The 23,302-nt window shown below is 36.6% G+C and overlaps 1 protein-coding gene across 3 annotated transcripts in view; it reads left to right on the forward strand.

The window, feature by feature from the left end:
• The window catches only part of NAA35 (N-alpha-acetyltransferase 35, NatC auxiliary subunit), a 105,584-nt gene that overhangs the window by 73,420 nt on the left and 8,862 nt on the right, over nucleotides 1–23,302 (forward strand). For all 3 annotated transcript variants that reach the window (XM_053576890.1, XM_053576899.1, XM_053576908.1), the window contains exons 13-18: nucleotides 2,505–2,564; nucleotides 6,019–6,125; nucleotides 17,725–17,791; nucleotides 19,293–19,391; nucleotides 21,177–21,355; nucleotides 22,685–22,821. In XM_053576890.1, coding sequence (XP_053432865.1) covers nucleotides 2,505–2,564; nucleotides 6,019–6,125; nucleotides 17,725–17,791; nucleotides 19,293–19,391; nucleotides 21,177–21,355; nucleotides 22,685–22,821 — 649 coding nt within the window. The remainder of the gene's footprint in view (nucleotides 1–2,504; nucleotides 2,565–6,018; nucleotides 6,126–17,724; nucleotides 17,792–19,292; nucleotides 19,392–21,176; nucleotides 21,356–22,684; nucleotides 22,822–23,302) is intronic.

Here is a 23,302-nt window from a genome sequence, read left to right on the forward strand (position 1 = left end):
CAGAGTTGGCCTCTGCCACACTCTGGCTTACCCCAATAATTAGTTTTTATATTTACTCACACACACTAAAGCATAGTGGCTATGAATCCATAGCCATTATGGATTCAGTTTCCAGCCATCCTTGCACCTTCCATTGTCCTGTGCGCTCCTACTCTTATCACCAGAGACATCGTAGAGCAGCAGAGTGACCCTTAATTCTTTCCTTGGGCCCAGATAGGGTCTCCCTGGTCCTAGATATTCTGGCAGAAGATTAGGGCTTGCCTTGTCAGTGGGTGACTGCATCATGGCATAACATTAGAAGGGAACTGGGGGAGCCAAGGCTGGATTGCGGTAGTAGATGCAAAGAGGACATAGTAAGAGAACAATCTGGTTTTTGAAGACTTGAGACAGAAGAATTGATGGTAGTAGGGGGCTTGGAGGCTAGGCAAAGGGAGTGTGGCAAGAGGCCAAGACTAGAGGAAAACCTTAAAGTTAAGGTAGAGTAAGAACCATTTAGTCTGGCAGATGGTACAGGAAACTTGTTACTAGTAGGATGAAGTGCCACATTATAGTGTGTGTACATGTAAGACAAAGAGAAGCATACCAATAGAAAATTGGAAAGAATATAGACCATCAACTCCCACACATTCAGAAAGAAATAAACATGAAAAATATATAACCTTAGTAGTAATTAAATGCAATTTATAACAACTTGACTGAAAATTAAGGTGATATTTAATGTTGATAAAGGGAAATAGTTATCTTCCTATACTACTGTGGCTATATCTCAAAAGTGTTAAATTGTGTATACTCTGACACAGTAGTTCTCCTTGTAGAGATTAGCATAAAATAGTATGAAATGTATGCAAAGATGCACTAAAACTGAGTTTGTTGTATCATTGCAATCTTTAGAAACTAGAAACAGTTAAAATGCCTAGTGGTGACACTGTCCATTATGTGTAGAATCTATATCCTAAAGCCACCAAAAACCATGTTATAGAAAAATACATGGGGAAATGTTTATAAATGTTATGTTTAAAAATGTATATCCACTTACACAGTCTCACACACACAAAACGTCAGAGATGGAGGCATTCAGTTTAAAAAAGGATTGGCTGTATGTAACTCTAGCACTTTGGGAGGCCAAGGCAGGAGGATCTATTAAGGCCAGGAGTTGGGACTAGACCCCATCTCTACAAAAAAATTAGAAAAATTAGCTGGGTGTAGTGGCACATGCCTGTAGCCACAGCTACTGGGGAGGGTGAGGCAGGAGAATTGCTTGAGCCCGAGAGTTTGCGGTTGCAGTGAGTGGTGATGGTGCCACTGCATTCTAGCCCAGGTGACAAAACCAGACCTTGTTTAAAAAAAGGGAGAGAGGAGAAACTTTGATTAAATGGGAACGATCCAGTAGAGAAAGTTTTAATATCTAGGAGAATGGAGAATAGGTCATCTTCCTGAAAAAGTTGGAATCCATAGTACGGGCGGAAGGCTTCCGCTGTTAAGGCAAAGAAAAGATCTGGGTGCAGAAGTGAATACAGTTTGAATGAAGTTGAGGGATTTCCTGTTGGATGGAATACTTTTATTTTCCTTGTGCTGTGGAGAGGGAGGTAATTTCACTGGTAGGAAGTATTTACTTGGAGGAGTGTGAGCAAGGTATAAAAGTTAATTGTGAAAAACAGTAAAGAGGCCAGAGAAATTAGTCAATTTATTAGTTTAAACACCCACTTAAAGTTAGGGATCAGAGACAAAGGATGTCCATAACATTATGAAGAGAAGACAATAAAAGAACTAGAATGAATGATTATAAAGACAACTAAAAAGCACAGATTCATTTCCTCTAAAAAAGGAGAGAATTTAAAACATGTTTTTTCAAAATGAAGAGTCATGAAATCATAATCAAAGAGAGTAACAAAAGTTCAAGGAGAAAAAGAAAACCATTTTTTAAAAAATAAGTGAGACTTATATCTTCCCTCCCCCACTTCTACTCTGCATCCCTCTGCTTCTTCCCTCCCACTTCCCATCTCCTCTCTCATTTGGGGATGTCACGTAATAAAGAGACCAGGAATGTCCCAAAGTCCACCAGTAGTCTTTCTTGGATGGGATCGGGGTGCTGGATAGGTTCACCTTGAACACCAGCTCTGAGTTATTGATGAGTGCCATGCTCAGGAAGATCCTTAGGCTGCAGTTGAGGACTCAGTGGAAAAATGTGCTGCTTGTGTAGGGATGTTTTCCACAGTGATAGTCATCTGGGCAACACCTGTCTCAGCAGAAGAGAAATAGTAAGTTTTGTATCTCTTATTCTCTATCAGCATATAGCAATACAATAGATATTCCCAAGCCCAGATACCTATCTTTAACAGAATTAAAACACTTTCTGTAAAAATGACTTTTAACTATTTGTTATATTTAACTCTGGTAGTATGTCATTTCCAGGAGGTCTGATAAAAATCATACTTTATATGTAAACTTTTTCAAGCTTTTATTTAATCTATTAATGACATGGCTTTTTCTCTATGTATCATTAGGATTTTTTCTGTGAATTTAGTGAACAATCACCATGTGTTCTTTCAAGATCTCTGTTACAAGTAAGTTTTACTTAGTATCAAAATATTTATACATTAAATTATATGTGTATCAACATTGTTTTTATTGGTAGAACAAAAGGTAGATGATTTTAAAGAGTTTTCCATAGTTACTGTTATATTTTAATTACAGTATTGACTTTGCGTATTAGACATTCATCAAAATCATATTTTGGGCCAAAAAACAAAGGTTAATAATTTTAAAATAACTGAAATCATTCAAAATGTCTTTCTGTCTTAGAATTAAACTAGTAATTGGTTAAAGAAAGACATCTAGGGAAATCTCTAAATATTTGGAAATTAAGTAGCATACTTCTAAGTAACTATGGGTCAACTATAAAAAGTCTTGAGGGAAATCAAAAAATATTTTGAACTGAGTGAAAAGGAACATATATCAAAATTTGTGAGATACAACTAAAAGAATGTTTAGAGGGAAATTTATAGTATTAGTTGTTTATTTTAAAGAAAGTCTGAAATTAGTAGTTTAAGCTACCACCTTAAGAAACAAGAAAAAGAAGAGCAAATGCAAGCAAGAAGAAGGAATAATAAAGATAAGAGCAGAGATTAGTAAAATACTCAACAGAAAAACAGTACAGAAAAATCATTGCAGCCAAAAGCTTGTTTTTTTGAAAATATTCATAAGATTGAACTTCTAGCGAGACAGAATAAGAAAAAGAGAGGGGCGGCTCCTGTGGCTCAAAGGAGTAGGGCGCCAACCGCGTATGCTGAAGGTGGCAGGTTCAAACCCAGACCTGGCCAAAAACTGTGCAAAAAAAGAAAAAAAAAGAGAGAAGATACAAGTGACTAATACTAAGAATGGAAGGGGCAATATCACTGCATACTCATACCAAAATCAAACTGACATACAAACAGAAAATTATAGACCAGTATTCCTTAGGAACAAAAACGTAAAAATCTTCAATAAGGTATTAGCAAATCAAATTCAACAATATATAAAAAGAAGCAATACACCATGACCAAGTGAGGTTTATCCCAAGAATGAAAGGCCCTTTCAACATTTGAAAATTAGTCAGTGTAATTCCATTTACAATTTGAAGTCTCAATTGATTCAGGTAAACATTTGACAAAATACAGCATCCATTAATGATTAAAAGCTCTCAGTAAAACTTGGAGTATAAGAGAACTTCATAAAAATCCTATAGCTAACATTATACTCAGTGCTGAAAGACTAAATGTTTTCCTTGGGAAGAAAGCAAGGATGTCTGCTTTTGTTACTCTATTTTTACTCAATATTAGAAATCTTGGTCATCACATAAAGACAGGAAAGAGAAATATAAGGCATACAGATTAGAAAGGAAGAAATAATATTGTGTGTTTACAAATGCCATGATTTCATGTAGAATGCCAAGGAATATACAAAGAAATTCCTAGAACTAAAGTGTTAGTTTCACGAGATCACAGGAGATGAAGTCAATATACTAAAAGCAATTATATTGTTAATGAACAATGGGAGATCAAAATTTGAAAACATAACTATTTACAATAACATCAAGAAATGAAATACATAGATATAAACCTAACAACTTATCATTTCCTAATGATAGGAAAAAACTCCACAGTTTTTTTATGCTGAAAAACTGTGAAGTACTGAGGAAAGAAACCAAAGAAGATCTAAATAAATGGAGAGATATACCTTGTATGTCGATTGGAAGAATTGATAATTTTTAAGATGTTAGTTCTCCACAAATTAATCTACAGATTTGTAGGAGTCTTAGTCAAAATCACACCTAGACTTTTCGTAGCTGTCAACAATCTGATTCTAAAATTTATGTGGAAAGTCAAAGGAGTACCAGCTAAAACAATTTGGTGGGGGCGGGAAGGAATAAAGTGGGAGAACTAACACAGGTGTGATATTGCCAAAATGAGGGCTATCTGAATCAGTAGAACTGAGAGGAAAATCCAGAAAATTTCTTTTTTAAAAACATTGGTCCAGGGCGGCGCCTGTGGCTCAGTCGGTAAGGCGCCGGCCCCATATACCGAGGGTGGCGGGTTCAGACCCAGCCCTGGCCAAACTGCAACCAAAAAATAGCCGGGCGTTGTGGCGGGCGCCTGTAGTCCCAGCTACTCGGGAGGCTGAGGCAAGAGAATCGCTTAAGCCCAGGAGTTGGAGGTTGCTGTGAGCTGTCTGATGCCACGGCACTCTACCCAGGGCCATAAAGTGAGACTCTGTCTCTACAAAAAAAAAAAAAAATATATATATATATATATATATATATATTAAAAAAAAAAAATTGGTCCACATGTCAAATATATTAACAGTAGAGTATAAATGTCTAAATACAACAAAAAAATTAATTGGTCCTTTCTTAATTGACCAATGTGGTCAAGTGATTGATCACTAATGTAGTCAATTTTTAACAGAACCAAAAGTAAATCAGTGAAGAAATAACAAATGGTATAAGACCAATTGGACAGGCTTATGAAAAAAATTGACTCAGAATAAACCTGATTATAAAATGCAAAAATTAAAAACTTAGAAGAAAGACTAGGAGAAAATCTTTGTAATCTTAGGGATTGCAGAGAGTTCTCAGGGATAAGATCAGAAGCACAGTTTATTAAAAAAAAAACAATAAATTGATACATCTAAAACTTATTCTGGGAAAGATAAACTGTATAGAAAATGAAGAAATGCCACAGTGGGAGAAAATATTTGCTAATCGTATGTCTGATAAAGAACTTACATCTAAAACACATAAAGAATTCTATAAACTTAATAAGAAAACATATAACCCAATTTTATAAATGGGCAAAAGACTTGAAATTCAATACGATAAGGTATTCAACACAGTTAATATTAGGGAAATGCAAATTAAATCACAATGAACTACTATCACCTTTCAGAATATCTTTTTTGTTTTAAAAAAGAAATCTGACAATGCTAGATGTTGATGAGGATGTATTTATGATGGGATGTGATTTGGTTAAGACACAGATTTTTATAAAAGTAAACATACAATCATACTCCTAGTTGATTGATGGCCTAGGGGAAGTAAAATCCAACATTATTCTAGAAATCTCTGTGTGTTTAGAGTTGTTTTCCTAATTATCATCAAAACTGAGACAACCCAAGTATCTTGAACTGGTGAAAGGATAAACAAAGTGTGGTACGTGCACACGGTGGTTCACAAACAAACAGAGATGAATCTCAACTGCATTATGCTGGGTGAAAGAAGCTAAGCTCAAAAGCTGTATGATTTCATTTTAATCATATTTAAGAAACAGTAAAATGATAGAGTTGGATAATAAATCCAGTAGATAATAATTGTCAGGGATTTGGGATGGGAGAAGGCTTGATTACAGAGGGATCACATGAGTGAATGTTTATGGCGTGATGCTAATCACTTACATTATCTGTACTATTTATAAGAAGTATACTACGTCACAGTAATGACAAATCTTTGTGACAGCATTACTAATATATGACATTTGTTTTAAGACCACTTTCCTGGTGGATAACAAAAAGGTCTTTGGAACTCATCTCATGCAAGACATGGTGAAAGATGCACTTCGGTCTTTTGTCAGTCCTCCGGTGCTTTCCCCCAAGTAAGTATTGGAAGACATCTTACAGTGTGTGTTCTTTTAAAAGGCCACTTTCTCTGTAGTCCTTTATAATCAAAGCATAAGAATTGTTTGCAGGTGGAACGGGAACTGAATACCCCATTCTTGGCAAGGGAAAACACTCCCAGAAAAAGGGGAAAATAAAATAATAAGCTGAGCAAGGTAGAACAAAGAAAAGTCAGCTAGTCTATGTTTAAACCAGCTGTTGCTAAATTTCTTATCTGTGCAGTTTTCTGGAAGCCTGGCCTATCAGGGATACAGCTTGCAATCACCCCTACTAGGTCTGTGAACACTCTGAAGAAATAATGGCCACAGAAGATGCTATGTGCAAGCCTTAGCAAGAAACATATAACTAGGCCATCCCCTGCCCAGTCAACAGCCAAAGCAAATACCCATTGTGGAGATTGGTATTTGGCCAAGGCAGAGATGAGGGGAACAGCTCAGCCCTGAAATATGGGTAAGAGGGCTTAAATCCCTTATCACACAGGAAGGTGCCTCTGGGGTGGTGTGGAGAGGAAAATTCCTCTTTCCCACTGATTCTTCAGAGGACCAGTGGCGTCTTACTCCACAGTGAACTAGCAGAGTTAACACCCCCCTAGGAATCTGTGTGTGTGACCCCAGACAGGAGGCTGCCCCCACACTAGGCTCAGGTTCCGGATTTCTCAAGACTGCTCAGACCCTTAAAAGTTAATGATTGTATTAATTTGCATTCCCACCAGCAGTGCAAAAGTGTTCCCTTTTCTCCACATCCGCGCCAACATCTCTGGTCTTGGGATTTTGTGATATAGGCTAGTCTCACTGGAGTTAGATGGTATCTCAAAGTAGTTTTGATTTGCATTTCTCTGATGATTAAAGATGATGAGCATTTTTTCATATGTCTGAAGGCCGCGCGCCTGTCTTCTTCAGAGAAGTTTCTCTTCAAATCCCTTGCCCAAGTGCCCATCGATCCATGAATGGATTAATAAATTGTGGTATATGTACACCATGGAATATTATGCAGCCTTAAAGAAAGATGGAGACTTTACCTCTTTCATGTTTACATGGATGGAGCTGGAACATATTCTTAGTAAAGTATCTCAAGAATGGAAGAAAAAGTACCCAATGTACTCAGCCCTACTATGAAACTAATTTAGGGTTTTCACATGAAAGTTATAACCCAGTTACAACCTAAGAATAGGGGGAAGGGAAGGGGAGGGAGGGGGCGTTGGTGGGATTACACCAGCGGTGCATCTTACAAGGGTATATGTAAAACTTGGTAAACGGTCTGTGAAGCTAGTGAATGATGCCCCATGATTATATCAATGTACACAGCTATGATTTAATACGAAAAAAAAAAAAAAGTAAATGATTGTAGAAACAATAGGAGCTGATATGCTTGCTCAGAGAAACTGCTGATGTCTTTGTTCCCTTCCTCAGCTTGCCCTTTGGGCTAATTAGCAATAGTCTTCAATAAAAAGTGAGGGTGACAAATACTTAAGGCCACTCTCTGAAACCCCACAAATGGGCTCCCACTTTTGAAAATTCTATTCTGTGTGTCCTGTCTGTTTGTCTCTCATGGTTTCTAACTTTACATTTCTTCAGTCAACTGCCACCAGGTCCACAGGTCTTAATGGATCCTCCCCCTGTGGTGGGAGCCAGCATTGTTTAAAATTAAGTCTCCAGGGTAGCACCTGTGGCTCTGAGGGTGGTGGGTTCCTGGCCACAGCCAAATTGTAACAACAACAAAAAAAACATAGCCGGGCCTTGTGGCGGGCGCCTGTAGTCCCAGCTACTCAGGAGGCTAAGGCAAGAGAATCGCCTAAGCCCAGGAGTTGGAGGTTGCTGTGAGCTGTGACGGCACAGCACTCTACCAAGGGCGATAAAGTGAGACTGTGACTCTATTTAAAAAAAAAAAATAGTCTCCATATAAAAATAACTTGATTGTGTTAAAATTAATCCATCTCTGCCACATACTGTTTAGATTAGAATTAAGGTTTTTGTGAGGTTGGCATTAGGTTCAATATGAGACAGAAAACAAGAGTTATCAGAAATCAGTTCTTGTCTTGGACCCTTTGTGCAAAGAACTGTGTCAGCCACTTTGGCTTCTGAATGATCAGAGTCCAGATAAAAAATGAAGGTAATTGATTCTTAAACTATGCTTTGGTAGAGGCACTGCCTTGAAAACATGCTTCCCTAAAAGTATTAAATGCAGAAAGAATCCTCATTTGAGTTGAATGTTTTGAGAAATGAGTTGGGCTTTTCCAGTGGGGAAGGAAGAAAGAAGTTAATATTTTTTGGCAAAGAAACCAGCATCTGGGAAGACATGGGAATTTGAAATGTACTTTAAGAGCAGTTAGTAGTTCAGGGTTCTTACCAACAATTTGTTGAAAATAAATCATGCCACATTCATGTAAAACTCTGTGGTTGCTTCCTGTCTAGGGTTGAAAACAGACTCTGAAGCCAAGATTTATATAAATATAGTTTAGAAAGTCTTCTCAGGAAAAACCAGTGGGGTTGTCTTGCAAACAGGACATGTAAAGAAAGAAGAGCCTTGCTAAGGTGCACTCTGCAAAAAGTTACTTCTGCTCAATCATGCAGGGAGCTCTAAACAGTGTAGGTTATACTTCAGTTGTCCTTATCAGGGACAAGGAACTTGAGAAATTAGTACATACGCCTGTCAGGTAAGGACCATCCCTGGGAGGATATAAGTAACCAGGCTTTGTCAGTGTTCGTTACATTCCCTATTTCATTTGCAGTAAATGCCAAGGTCCTTATGATTGAGCCTATGAAGGCTCAGTTATGTTCACATTTAGATGCCTATCCTCTCACCTCATCTCTTCCTGCTTTCTCCCTCAGCTCCTATGCCCCAGTCATAGTGGCCTCCTTGCTATTCTAGGGAACACGCTGGCTCTCTCTCACCCTAGAGTCTTTACACAGGGTGTGGAGGATAGGACATTTTCCTCAAACATCTCCAGGGCTGACTCCCTTACCACCTTTAAGTCTTTTCAGTGTTAACCTCAGTAAGAGATACCTTGGCCACCCTGTTTAAAAATTGCAATCCCCGCTCCCACCAACACTCCATTTTTCTCTTCTAAAACAATTATCTTCTTGTGTAGGATATGATTTTCTTATGTTTATTTTCAATCTTCTACTCTCCTTACCTCTCAGTTAGAATATAAACTCCACAAAGTCAGGGCAGGTAGTTTTGGCTGTTTTATATAGCAGCAGCCAAATGTTTTGACTGATATATCACAAATGCTGGAATAATATCTTGCACACAGTAGGCACTAGTAAATTTTGTTGAATAAATAAACAAACAAATGGGAGTTTGGTAGTAAGATAGTTTAAGATGAGACCTGCGTAGAATCTTGAATGCTTTGGTAAGGTTTGGTCTTTATTTTGTGGTCAGCGAGGAGCTACGTAAGTGTTTTAGGAGAGAATTGGCGCTGTTGGGTGTGTATCTTCTAATAGGAAGCAAACGTAGTGCGAAGGAGTGATAATGGAAGCAAAGTAGGCTGATTCGTTTGTACAGGTACAGGTTACAGGTGATGAAGGATTAAACTCTGGGAATGAAGAGGACAGGTTTGAGAAAGATTTCAGAGATAATAGGAAGTGACATATGATTCACTAGAGGAAGCAAAAAGAGAAAAGGTAACTAAGTTGGCCTATTTTTATAAAAAGGCTGATGATATAAGTAATATATGATCACATTTAAAATTTCAACCAATACTAAAAAGAAAAAAACTTCAGCCAATAAGAAAAATAAGTGAAAGATAGAAAAAAAAAATTACATGAAATCTGGGCGGCGCCTGTGGCTCAGTCGGTAAGGCGCCGGCCCCATATGCCGAGGGTGGCGGGTTCAAGCCCGGCCCCGGCCAAACTGCAACCCAAAAAAAATAGCCGGGTGTTGTGGCGGGCGCCTGTGGTCCCAGCTGCTCGGGAGGCTGAGGCAGGAGAATCGCTTAAGCCCAGGAGTTGGAGGTTGCTGTGAGCTGTGTGAGGCCACGGCACTCTACCAAGGGCCATAAAGTGAGACCCTGTCTCTACAAAAAAAAAAAAAAAAAAAAAATTACATGAAATCTTACCTTTGGGATAACTACATTTTATGACCACTTAAGATACCTTTGTGTATAAATATGTACGTATATTTAACTATATAACTGGAATCGCATTCATCAGACTTTTTTTGTTGTTGCTGTTTTTTGTGTGCGCATTTAAGACTGAAGTCTCACTGCATTGCCCAGGCTGGACTTGAATTCTGGGCTCAAATGATCCTCATACTTCAGTATCCCTGTAACTAGGACTATAGGCATACATCACTGCATACAGCTCATCAGTCCGTTTTTAATCATAAACTTTTAAATTGCTTTTTGTGGCTTGCTTTTTAAATCTTTTTAATTTAAAAAATGTATTTTCATTTTAAAATTGTGTATCTTTTTTCACTCAAAGACACATGATAGCTTTCTGTCCCAAATTACCTGATGGTAGATCTAACTGATGGCTGCCAAGTATTTCATAATAAAGTATCACTTACCCAAAATGCTTTGGACCAGAAGTGTTTCAGATTGTAGATTTGGAATCTTTGCATATACATAATGAGATATCTTGGCGATGAGACCTATATCTAACCGTGAAATTCATTTATGTTCCATAGGCATCTTATACACAAGGCCTGTAGTACAATATTTATAACAATTCTGTGCATGAAACAGTTTGTGTACATTGAACCACCAGAAAGCAAAGGTGTCGCTATTTCATGTTGGCCCTCAAAAAATTTCAGCTTTTGGAGCATTTCAAATTTTGGATTTTCAATTAGGGATGCTCATCCTGTATGAATGTATTCTGAGGAGGGTGTTACTGAGTAGAGGGGCCTATATAGTTTTGTTTGTTTGTTTGTTTTGGGTTTTTTTGCAGTAAACTGGCCAGGGCTGGGTTTGAACCCGCCACCTCCGGCATATGGCGCCCTACTCCTTTGAGCCACAGATGCCACCCTAGTTTTGTTTGTTTGTTTTTTAAACAAAGTCTCACTCTGTCACCCTGGGTAGAGTGCTATGGCATCATAGCTCACAGCACCCTCAAATTCTTAGGCTCAGGGGATCCTCTTGCCTCAGCCTCCCAAGTAGCTGAGACCATAGGCACCCACCACACTGCCTAGCTAATTTTTCTGTTTTTAGTAGAAAGGGGGTCTTGCTCTTGCTCAGGGTGGTCTCAAACTCCTGAGCTCTGGTGATCCACCCGCCTCGGCCTCCTAAAGTCCTAGGATTGTAGGCATAAGCTACCATACATGGCCATCTGTGTAGTTTTAATTTTAACAGATATTGCCAATTCTAAACTGATTATAACAGTTTATATTTCCACCAAAAAGATACTCTCTCCATTCATCCTGACCAGCAGTAGGTGATAATAATCCATTTTCATTTTCTCTCATGCTGAGAAATAATAATTCATGTTACTTTAATTTCACTGCCTAGTTAATTTATTGGATATTTTAATTTTTTATGAATTGCTTATTTCTTTGTACCTTGACTTTTATAAGTGGTATACTTTTTCTATAAAATTACAAGAGCTCCTGTATGTTATGGGTATTACAGATATTTTTTTCCTAGTATTTGTTTGCTGAATCAAAATTTTTGCTTTCTGATAGCTTTTATCTACTTTTTTTTTGAAGTAAATTATTCTCCCCAACCCATAAGTTGTACATATTGTCCCTTAAACCTCCTTTCAAAGATTTTTAAGGCTTTATTAGAACTGAATCCTTCTAAAATATTTTTCCAGAAAATAGCTTGACGATACTCCACTTTATTTTATGCTAGATAGACATCTCTTTGGGTGAAATATAAACCATTCATTTTCCTGTGGATTAAAATAACATCTTTCTTTTACTTAAAAATCCCATATGTATTGGGAATTTAGTTCCATGATAATTTTTTTTTATTACTGTGGTTCTTTCTGTTTGGTTTTAGTATCTGTTAAGACATGTCCTCCTACACTATTCTTTTTAAGGACTTTCTTTGGTCTTCTCTAGGAATTATTCTTCCACATTAATGTTAAGATAATTTTGTGACCATTTTTGAAAGTCTGGAATTCTAATTGGAAAAAAAAAATTAATGTTAAGAATTCTCATTTTTATGCTCTTAAATTCTTTAAAGGAGATATTTTATGTCCTTCACTGTTTTCTTCATATGAGTCCTGTATGTTTCTTGGTAAATGTACTCATTCCTTGGTAGTTTTTAGGGATTTTTCTTCTTTTGTTTTGGCTTTTGTTGCTGCTTTGTTATTTTCTGTTATGGTTGGAATCTCTTTGCTCAGAAGATAATTTTGTCTTTTATTTTTTAATATTTACATAAATTATTTCATTCTGGCTCATTGCTTTACTAGAATCTCTAAAACAAAGTTTAATAGCAACATGCATTGGTCATATTAAGCTTTATCATTATGTTAATGATAATCACTTTGTATTTTCCTATTGGAAGCATGTTTAGGATTTTTGAAATTTGGTAAATACTCAATAATTGTTAGAGCTATACTATTTTCTTTAGAGTTTTCATTGTAACTTTTACATCTTTTCCTTCAAAATAGTTATTTCTTCAAGAATGGGACATTGTAGGTTAATCATTTTGCTCATAACTTAGCTTTAGCTGTGCTCAGGTTTTAACAGGAAGTGATTTTTCTGTTTTCTGACACAGAGTCTCAAGCTGTCACCCAGGGTAGAGTGCCATGGCGTCATGGCTCACAGCAACCTCAAACTCTTGGGCTTAAATGATTCTCTTGCCTCAGCCTCTCAAGTAGCTGGTACTACAGGCGCCCACCACAACACCCAGCTATTTTTCCGTTGCAGTTGTCATTGTTGCTTTGGCTGGCCCGGGCCAGATTTGAACCCGCCAGCCTCTGTGTATGTAGCTGGTGCCCTACCCACTGAGCTATGGGCACTGCCAGGAAGTGATTTTTTTATTGCTAAGTATATTGTTACTTTTATTTTGATTATCTCTTTTTTCATCTAAGGGTCATTTTTCAAAATATTTTAATTTCCACGTAAAAGGACTTTTTAGATAATTTTATATTGTTTAGTTCTGGTTTTACTCAGTTATACAATACTTTTTTTTAAAATTATTGTATGACTAAATACATGGCTGATTTTCATATGTCTGTTAACATGTATAAGAAAAAAATACAGCTGGACATGGCAGTGCCTGCCTGTCGTCTCAGCTGCTTGGGAGGCTGAGTCTGGAGGATTCCTTAAGACGTTTGAGACCAACCTTGGTGATAATAATGACATCCACTCTCAAAAAAGAAAAAAAAAATGATGAAGTTTTTAGGATTCAAAGTATGATATTCATCACTTTAATTGAGTTAGGTTGTTTTTTGGTTTCTTTTTTTAATTTGGAGACAGAGTCTCACTCTGTTGTCCGTGCTACAGTGCTGTGGCATCAGCCTCGTTCACAGCAGCCTCAAACTCCTAGGTTCAAGTGATCTTGCAACAGCTGCCGTGAGTAGCTCAGACTACAGGTGCCTGCCACAACTCCCAACTAATTTTTCTGTTTTCTTAGTAGAGATAAGATCTCACTCTTGCTCAAGCTTGTCTCAAACTCCTAAATTCAAGTAGTCCTCCCACCTCAGCCTCCCAACTGAGCCACCATGCCCAGCCTGAGTTTGTTGATTGTGTTATTCATTTTCTCTCTTATTAAATCTGCCGTATTCTGAACAATATATAATTAACTATGCATATATGTATATATGTTCATGCACAACAATTTTGAATAAGAAAAATCGACAAAATTTTATTGAATTCTCCTTGTATCACTAATCATTTTTGTTTGATATATTTAGCTACTGCTTTAATGCATGCAATTTGTAAACTGTTATATGGACTTTGTTAGTTGTGCCTTTTATCATTATATGATGTCTCCCTTTGCCATGTTTAATGCTTTCAACCATAAGTACCGCCTTATTTCATGTTAATACAGGGTGGCCATAAAGTTTATGTATTATCACCCTGTATTATCAGTCCTGCTTTCTCTCTTATTTATTCATTTGTTTATTTTTTAAATTTTTGGACATCCCTTTTTCATTCCTTTATTTTAAAATTCATTTTCATCACTTTGTTTTACTGGGTTTCTTTTACATATTTGACTGGGTTTTATGTTAATTCTTGTTAGTCCAAATTCATTAAAAGCAGAATTCAGCTTATTCACATTTAGTGTAACAATTGAATTATATCATTTCATTTTTTCTTCTTTAATTTGTTAACTATTTTCTTTAAAAAATGTTTTTTCTCATGTTTCCTGGGTTTGATCCAATTTTTATTTATTTTCTTTTTAATTTGTAAGTTTTTTCACACCTTTACTTTCTATACTTGGCTATGCTATTGTTATGGACTGAATGTGTCCCCCCACCCCCACCCCCACAAATTAATATGGTTAAGCCATAACCCCCAATGTGATGGTATTTGGGCTTTTGCCTCAGCCTCCCAAGTAGCTGGGACTACAGGCGCCCACTATTTTTTGGTTTCAGCCATCATTGTTGTTTGGTGGACCCAGGCTGGATTTGAATCCGCCACCTCTGGTGTATGTGGCTTGTGCCTTAGACGCTTGAGCTACAGGCACCAAGCCGTAAATTATTACTAATTTATTGCTATTAAATTTGATGCTACAGTGAACATCTTTGAATACGTCTCCTCATGCATGTAGGATATATAGTTAGAATTCTAGATCATAGATTGTATGCATCTTCAGCTTTATTGGTTTTACCAAATTGCTTTCCAAATAATTGAACCAGTTTTTATGCCAGTCAAAATTATCTAACAAGTGCCATTTCTCCATAATTTAGCCTTCGGCATTATGAGGGCTTTTAATTTTACAATGCGATTATTTGAAATAATGTATAAGTCTTCTCAATTTTTATTTTGCCTTTTCTATTTGAGTCCTCTTTAGCACTTAGATTATACATTGTCACTCTTAGTATTACCCATTAAGACGTAACTGTAGTTGATCCTCATTATTTGCATATTCTGTCTTTCTAAATTTACCTAGTCATTAAAATTTGTTATAACCCCTAAATTTACTAATTTGCTCTACTTTCACTGTTTCTGCAGACTTTTACAGAATGGACATGCACAGAGCAACAAGTGCTGAGGTCCAATAAGGCAACTCTGCCTTTTTGTCTCAGCCCTTATGCTATAAACAACTCTATTTAATGCCACATTTGTTCACATTTTTGTGCCAAGTTTACTGTTTAAAAAAAAGAAAGAAAAAAGCCTTTGCTGGGCATGGTGATGTGTGCCTGTAGTCCCAGCTACTTGAGAGGCTGAGGGGGAAGGATTTCTTGATCCTAGGAATTCAAATCCAGCCTGGACAACCTATCAATACCCTGTCTCTAAAAAAAAAAAATTAAAACAATTTTTAAAGGGCTTTTAAGTATAGTGACTTGCTGGTCTAGTTTTCCTTAGGCATGATGTGCTTTATAGAGAAAAATTCATATATTAAATGAATTTAACTCAGGTGTGAGTCAGAGTACTGTTGAACCATGAGTTTGATATTAATGAATCAACAATGTACATTAAATAAGATGTCTTTAAACATAAATTCACATAAAACAAGTTTTATGTATTGATCAGTTCATGAAATGTGATCAGAGGCTTATGGGAATCTAACTTTTTACTTGGGAGCAATGATTCAGTAGTAACTAATTCGGTATCCTCAACAAATTTATGGAATATGTTTATCAGAAAAAATGAGAATTTTTATTGTTTGGTATTCTCTGTTTTTAAAATCCTAATGTTGCAGATAAGAAATATGCTGGTTTGAATCTTTTTTTTTTTTTTTTGTAAGTTAATTTCACGCTTTCTTCTGAAGAACTGTAGAGTTTTTCTTTGTTTAGGACTTGAGAAGTTTTGCCAGAATATTCATGTTTGAATGTCAACTAGTCCTGTCTGTAACTCAGTCATTAAAGTCTCAAGTCTTCTAATCAGATCGTTTTTGCTATTTTTACTTATTTAACTATTGCCTTACTTTCATGTGTTTTGAGTTTTTAAAAAACATTTTCAACTCCTGGCATGATTTCCTTCTACATCTCCCCCACACATTCCTCATGACATTGATTTCCTTGTTATTTTTGCTGTTCTGAGAAAGTGCTTCCTTTTGATGGTTAAGGCTACTAATAAACATGTTTCTTTCATCTACTGAATTTTTAAATTTGAAATCATTTTTAGATTCAGATTTTTTTTAATATAGGGTCTTGCTTTGTTGCCCAGCCTAGGGTGCAGTGGTGGCATCATAATTCACTGCAACCTCAATATCCTGGGCTCAAGTTAACTTCCTGCCTCACTATCCTGAGAAGCTAGGACTACAGGTGTGTGCCATCAACCAGGCTAAATTTTCTGCTTTTATGTAGAGACCCAGTCTGTGTTGCTCAAGTGGGTCCTGAACTCCTGAGCAACATTATGCCTAGGTTGGCCTTCCAAAGTGCTAGGATTACAGCTGTGAGCCATTTGCCCAGCCCAGAAAGTATTTTTTTATTTGTATAAATTTACGGGGTATAAAGTATAATTTGTTACATGGATGGATTGTATGGTAGTGAAGTCAGGTTCCTAAGGTATTCACCTCACCTTAATGGTACATTGTATCCATTAAGTAATTTCTTCTATCTAACCCTGCCTACCTCCCCATTCTTTCAAGCCTACATTGTCTATCATTCCATACCCTGTCTCCATGTATAAATGTTAATTTTTAAGTGGTTTATTTTAGTCTCCTTAAGTAATTTTCTTTCTTTGGAGCTAAAGATGTAATGAACCTTCCAATTCTTCTGTTTCACCCAATACCTGTTCCAGGTGTTCTTTTTCTTTCTCCTAGGTGCTGGGGCACTGTCCTTTTCTGTTGCCAGACTATGGTTCTGTTTATCTTTGAGGTGCTTGTCATAGTGCTCAGCTGTGGCAAAGTTGTCAGCAACTAGCAAGTTGTCAGCTCCCATCAAGGTACCAGAAGAAAGTCTCTCTGCTTTGTCCTGTTGCCTTTGGTGCAAAAGCTACTGATCTCCCACCACAAGGATAGGAAAAAAAATCTTATTGCAGCTACCCTAAGGCCTGGAAGATGGCAGGTTCTGCCAGAATGCTGAGGAAGGTGTTAGTTAAGAAATACTGCCATTAACAAATACGGAGTAAAGAGAGAATATGTGGTGTCATAGGGATGGATAGGTGATGATTTATAGCCAGTGGTTGGAAATAAGGATACATCTTGAAAAAAATCAGGATTCTGTATAGTTTTTTCTCTGTAATTACTATTATCAGCATAATCTATGTGTCAATCAGTTTAGGAAAATACATGACTTTGCAGTAGGGTCATGAAAAAAGGGGCTTTGGACTTTTCCTTTTCTCACTGATAGTTCGATCTTATTGGATCCAGCTCTAATTGTTGAAATATAGAACTAAAGGAATTAGAAATGCCACGCATTTATTTTGTGAACAACATAGTAATTGTGAAACATTTCTTTAGTCTAATGTTAGTAGTTGTCAACTTACCATTCCTGTCTGATGGTGGCACCTTCAGTAATCACTCTTCCTTTTGTCTGGCCCAAATAGTTAGATTTTAATGGTGTGAATATTGTCTTACAGGTGCTGCCTATATAATAATCACCAAGCTAAGGACTGTATCGACTCCTTTGTTACTCACTGTGTTCGGGTAGGAGCTACATTTGGATTGTTTTAATGGGTACATTAAAAATTGTGGGGTGTAATTCCTTTAATATCATTAACTTATGCTTTTTAAATTTAATATTTCTTACTTTTAGCGAGTAATTAAAAAAATTTTAATCTCCTCTTAACACTTGAGGCTTTAGCCTGTAGTCTTCCTGTTGGGTTGTTAGCTATTGAGGCAGCCTTGTTGACCTCTCACTGTAGTCTGGGATGTTAAGACCCCCAACTGGGGAAAGAGCAGTTACATTCTCAAATTTTTTTGTAAATGGGCATTAAAAGTTTGACTTATTTTTGACCTTATTAACAAGGAATATTTGTAACATCCATATACACGTGTTGTACTACATTAATGAATATAGGATTGTGGTAACATTAAAATCATTAATTTAAATGAGATTACAAACTTTTTTCAGGTCTTAAGTAATTAAGAAAAATGCAAACCTTATAGTGGATTGAATTAATTATAATTCAGTCTTATTATGACATTGCTCTTAGAAAACTCATATAGGCAGCTCTTTTGGAGCAAATTCTAGTTATTAAATACAGTAGAAGCTCTGCAAGTTGTACACCCAAGGGACTATAAGAAATTGGTCAACATACAGAGGTGGTCAACAAAAATAATTAGGTCTTCTGTACTGATACATACATGTGGTGCATGCCCAGTCTATGAAGATTAGGTCAGCTTATGGAGGTGGTCAGTGGAGGGAGGTGGTCAGCTATGGAGATTCTATTGGATATATATAGGCAGCATGGTATGGTGAAAGGAGAATCAATAAAAGACTGTATTTCATTTTTATCACTAATATTTGATCATCATCAGGCACATTACTTTTCTATAAACTTTCCACTTTTTTTTTAAAAGTAAAATGCTAATACCTTCTCTGTATCTCTAATAGGGTAGTTATTTATTGATTAAATGAAATAGTACCTGTCAAAATGTACAAATATAAAATATTACACTTCAGGAAACCTCTAATTCATACTTAAATCAGATCATGTTGCCATCTGATTACAAAATGATGTAGTGTTTTATATAAGAATATTGTATGTAGAAAGTAGGAAGAGAAGAACCTTGAGGGTTATAGGTATTATCCATTACTTAAGCTGTATAATTATTAGGCATTCTGCTGTATTTAAAGCAGCAGATAAATATCAGCCTTGCATATCGGCTTTGAGCTTAAAACAAGCAGAAAAGAAACTGTCTACTTAACATTACAGGAAGATATTTGAAGATTGAAGTAAGGTATCTTTGCCATATGGAAATAAGTTTCACAAACCACTACTTTTTTATAGTTATTGATATTCTTATGTTGAGTTCCTTAAAAGCAAACACCTAATGTAAAAACAAAAATATATATATCTATGCATGATTCTTGTATATATAGCAATTTTTCCCTTAACCCATATTTTGAGAACTTGAAATGTTAAGTTTTTTTAGAATCAGGAAATTTCATATGTACAGTTGACAGATTGCATGTGTATTGCAGCCATTCTGTAGTCTTATTCAGATCCACGGACATAACAGAGCTCGACAGAGAGATAAGCTTGGTCATATTCTTGAGGAATTTGCCACCTTGCAGGATGAGGTAAGACCCAACTTCTCATTCCTTCTGAACAATTCACACACTGTCCAAATTTAAAAAAACAGTTCTTAGAAACAATATTTTGACTATTTAATCTTCCAGAATGATAAGCTTACTTTTCACTTAAAATCCAACAGGGTTTTTTTTTTAATTAATTTTTTTTTTTTTTTTTTTTATTGTTGGGGATTCATTGAGGGTACAGTAAGCCAGGTTACACTGATTGCATTTGTTAGGTAAAGTCCCTCTTGCAATCATGTCTTGCCCCCAGAAGGTGTGGCACAACACCAAGAATCTAACAGTTTTTTTTTTTTTTTTTTTTAATTTGGCCGGGGCTGGGTTTGAACCCGCCACCTCCGGCATATGGGACCGGCGCCCTACCCGCCGAGCCACAGGCGCCACCCAATCTAACGGTTTTATATACAAAAGAAAGAGAAACAGAACAATAGTCTAAACTGTGATAAATGTCTTAAATTATTTCTTGGATAATCAGGATAAATTATATTTATAGCATAGCAGTTTTATAGCAAGCTCACACAATACATAAACATTTATTTTAAAGTTAATTTGTGAACAGCATTATCACAAAGGACTTTAAGTCAATTATTTATGTTTTTTTGAGACAGGGTCTTGCTCTGTCTTTTGGGCTAGGTGCATTGTCGGGGGTCCCTTCGTGGATGCCACTTATCAGGGCCCAGGACTGGTTGATCTCTGACCCTGGTTTATCTAGGTTCTGGACACAGACCACTAAGCTACCTAGCTCTGGAACAATTGCTCTTAGGTGCCTGAGGGCTATTTACGTTAGCAGAGGAGGGGAGAGAGAGAGTCTTTGAGAGAGTAAAGCAATCTTTAGCAGAGCTTAGCGATCTTCAGCAGAAAGACACCGTGCTAGCGTTCTGCAGGCAGGACAGGAGACAGAGTGAGCAGTCTGTGATAGAATGAGCTCACTCCTGACTACATTCTCCTCTAATTTAAGGTTGCTCTCGTGCCTCTCAACACCACAGGTGAAGAGACTGCCGATTCACCAATGCTCCCATTTCATGAGCTCTCTCATTCTTGTTGCGAGAGCTAAGTTCCTCCCCATGCACTTCTCACCAAGGTGTTCCATTGTTGAGCTATACGGGCGTTACTTATAACTCTCACTCCTAGCCATAGACTATATGGGCTACTACAGTTGCATCATCATTTCACTATGCTACAATTGCTACAATTATAGGCATGAGCCACCATGCCCAACCTGTTATTTGTCCTTTAAAATCGATGTCAGTTGTGTGTAGTAACTCACACCTGTAATCCCAGCACTTTATGAGGCCAAGGTAGGAGGATCACTCGAAGCTAGGAGTTTGAGAACAGCCTGGGCAACATAGTGAGACCTGTCTCTACAAAAAAATTTTTTTAATTATTGAGGTATGGTGGTGCATGTTTGTAGCCCCAGCTATTTGGGAGGCTGCGGTGTGAGAAGGATTGCTTGATCCTAAGAATTTGTTACAGTGAGCTGTGATTATGCCACTGTACTCCAGCCTGGGCAACAGGGTGAGACCTTATATGAAAAAAATTATTTTTAATAAATAAAATGGATGTCTTTTTAGTTTAAGTTGTTATAAATCTTACCCATTGTGAAATAAGAACTTTGAATGTAAGCCTAACCAAAAATGCATTTGAAAATATGAGTTCTTTGGTGGTGAGATTTAAATTTTCTGCGCATATGCTATTTTTAGCCATTTATTTTTTTAAAGTTCTCTTAATTACTTTAAGAAGCTAAGGTAATATTATGACATTTTATTTTGATAGGCAGAGAAGGTTGATGCAGCATTGCACACTATGCTGTTGAAACAGGAACCCCAAAGGCAACATTTGGCCTGTTTAGGTACCTGGGTCCTTTACCATAACCTTCGAATTATGATACAGTATCTTCTAAGTGGCTTTGAATTGGAACTCTACAGCATGCACGAGTACTACTACATATATTGGTAAGAGAAAAATTTGCATTAAAATTGGTGGTGGGTGGAGTGAATAAGGTAAGTGGGTTGAGAGAGAGAGAGAATCTATAAAACAGAGTGTAATATCAGGGTACTTTTTCATTTAGTGTGCTTTACCTTTAGTTGTAAGACAATTGGAGAAACCGAAAATTAGAGGTAGATCATCTTGAACATCTTAAAATGGCTTAATATTGTATAAATAGATTCTTCCAGCTATTTGAATATGTATGTAAACATTACTGATAAAAAGTGGCTCCCACAGTAAATGGATTAATTGGATATCTTTTATTTGCTACACTATGAAGAAAAATTAGCACATTTTGCCTTGTTTTATTTTGCCCTTGTACTATTTGATGGAGTTGAAGTTCAGATTGGAATGAGCTCTTTCTTCTCCTGAGAAAAAAATCATAGCCCAGATGACCATTGGGTATATAACTGTTTCATACTGCTCCTGAGGATTTGCCTTGGAGCATTAACATTGATAAAAGATGATCTTTAGCAGAAAGGTTTTTCCCTTTCACTTGAGGATGAGATGAAGAAACCTAGAAAGAGGAAGTTTGAGAATATTCTAGGCATGGAAAAGTTGCCATAGACAGAAAATAAATTAAGAAAATTGAGTGTTAAATCATTTGTCTTGAATCTTCTTTTTAGTCTGGAATTATTATTATTTTTCATTTATCTATTTTTTTTTTTTTTTTTGAGTCTCACTATGTTGCCCTTGGTAGAGTGCCATGGTGTCACAGCTCACAGCAACCTCCAACTCTTGGGCTTTAAGCTATTCTCTGGCCTCAGCCTCCTAAGTAGCTGGGATTCAAGGCGCCCGCCACAATGCCTGGCTATTTTTGTTGGAGTCGTCATTGTTGTTTTAGTTGGCTTGGGCTGGGTTCGACCCCGCCAACTTTGGTGTATGTGGCTGATACCATAACCACTGTGCTACAGGCACCGAACCTGAATGTATGGGTTTTCTTTTGTGAGCAACAGGCAAGGGAAATGTTTACTTAATAGGTTAAGGAGAAATGTATCCTGATACAGGAAGAACAATTTAATGAATCATCATTAGATTTATTTACATGTATCTTTATTAAGAAATCTTTTGCAAAGCTGTAAATGTAGAAAGGAAAAGTTAGTTCTTGTAGTACTTCTTGTAAGAAGTAATCTATTATCTAACTGACTGATCTGTTTTTTTTTTAAACTTAAAGCATTATAAAAATATCTTATTATTAAAATGGATATTGGTAAATTATTATTAATATGGGTATTGCTAAAATTATCACATTTAGACATGTACCCTTACTTAACTAGTATTTTTTATCCTTTAAGGTATCTCTCTGAATTCCTTTATGCATGGTTGATGTCAACCTTGAGTTGTGCAGATGGTTCTCAAATGGCGGAGGAAAGGATAATGGAAGAGCAACAGAAGGGCCGTAGCAGCAAAAAAACAAAGAAAAAAAAGAAAGGTGCTGTGGATTATTTTTAAATCTAAGAAGTAAAGAACATCAGAGTACACTTTAATTTCTGCACATAAATAGATGGAAAGCTACGCATGAGTTACTGATTATATTTTAGTTCTCATCTGTCATTTCTTCAGGAATTATAAAGTAGAGACTGAATCTCCCAGTATTAGTGACATAAGCCTTTCTTTTGTTCCTTTCCATATTTTTATTTCTTTGCTATTACATGCATTAGAAGATCTTAGATCAAGAAGTAGCCACATGAAGTGTGCAAAAAAAAGATAGGTTGGGCAAGAAGCAAGAGACCATTAAGCTTTTGATAGATTGACAATTCAGGGGGAAGTAGCTCTAGAGCTCTGTTCTTGGAATGGGCACAGAAAAATGATAAAAGAATATCTTGGGGCATCATCTGAGAATCATAAGGAAAGAGAGGTGTTTCAAAGATACTGCCCTATTGATGATGCAGGGAAGGCTATAGATAATGCTA

The sequence above is a fragment of the Nycticebus coucang genome, chromosome 2 (assembly GCF_027406575.1).
Source record: "Nycticebus coucang isolate mNycCou1 chromosome 2, mNycCou1.pri, whole genome shotgun sequence".
In the NCBI taxonomy this organism is placed as follows: Eukaryota; Metazoa; Chordata; class Mammalia; order Primates; family Lorisidae; genus Nycticebus; species Nycticebus coucang.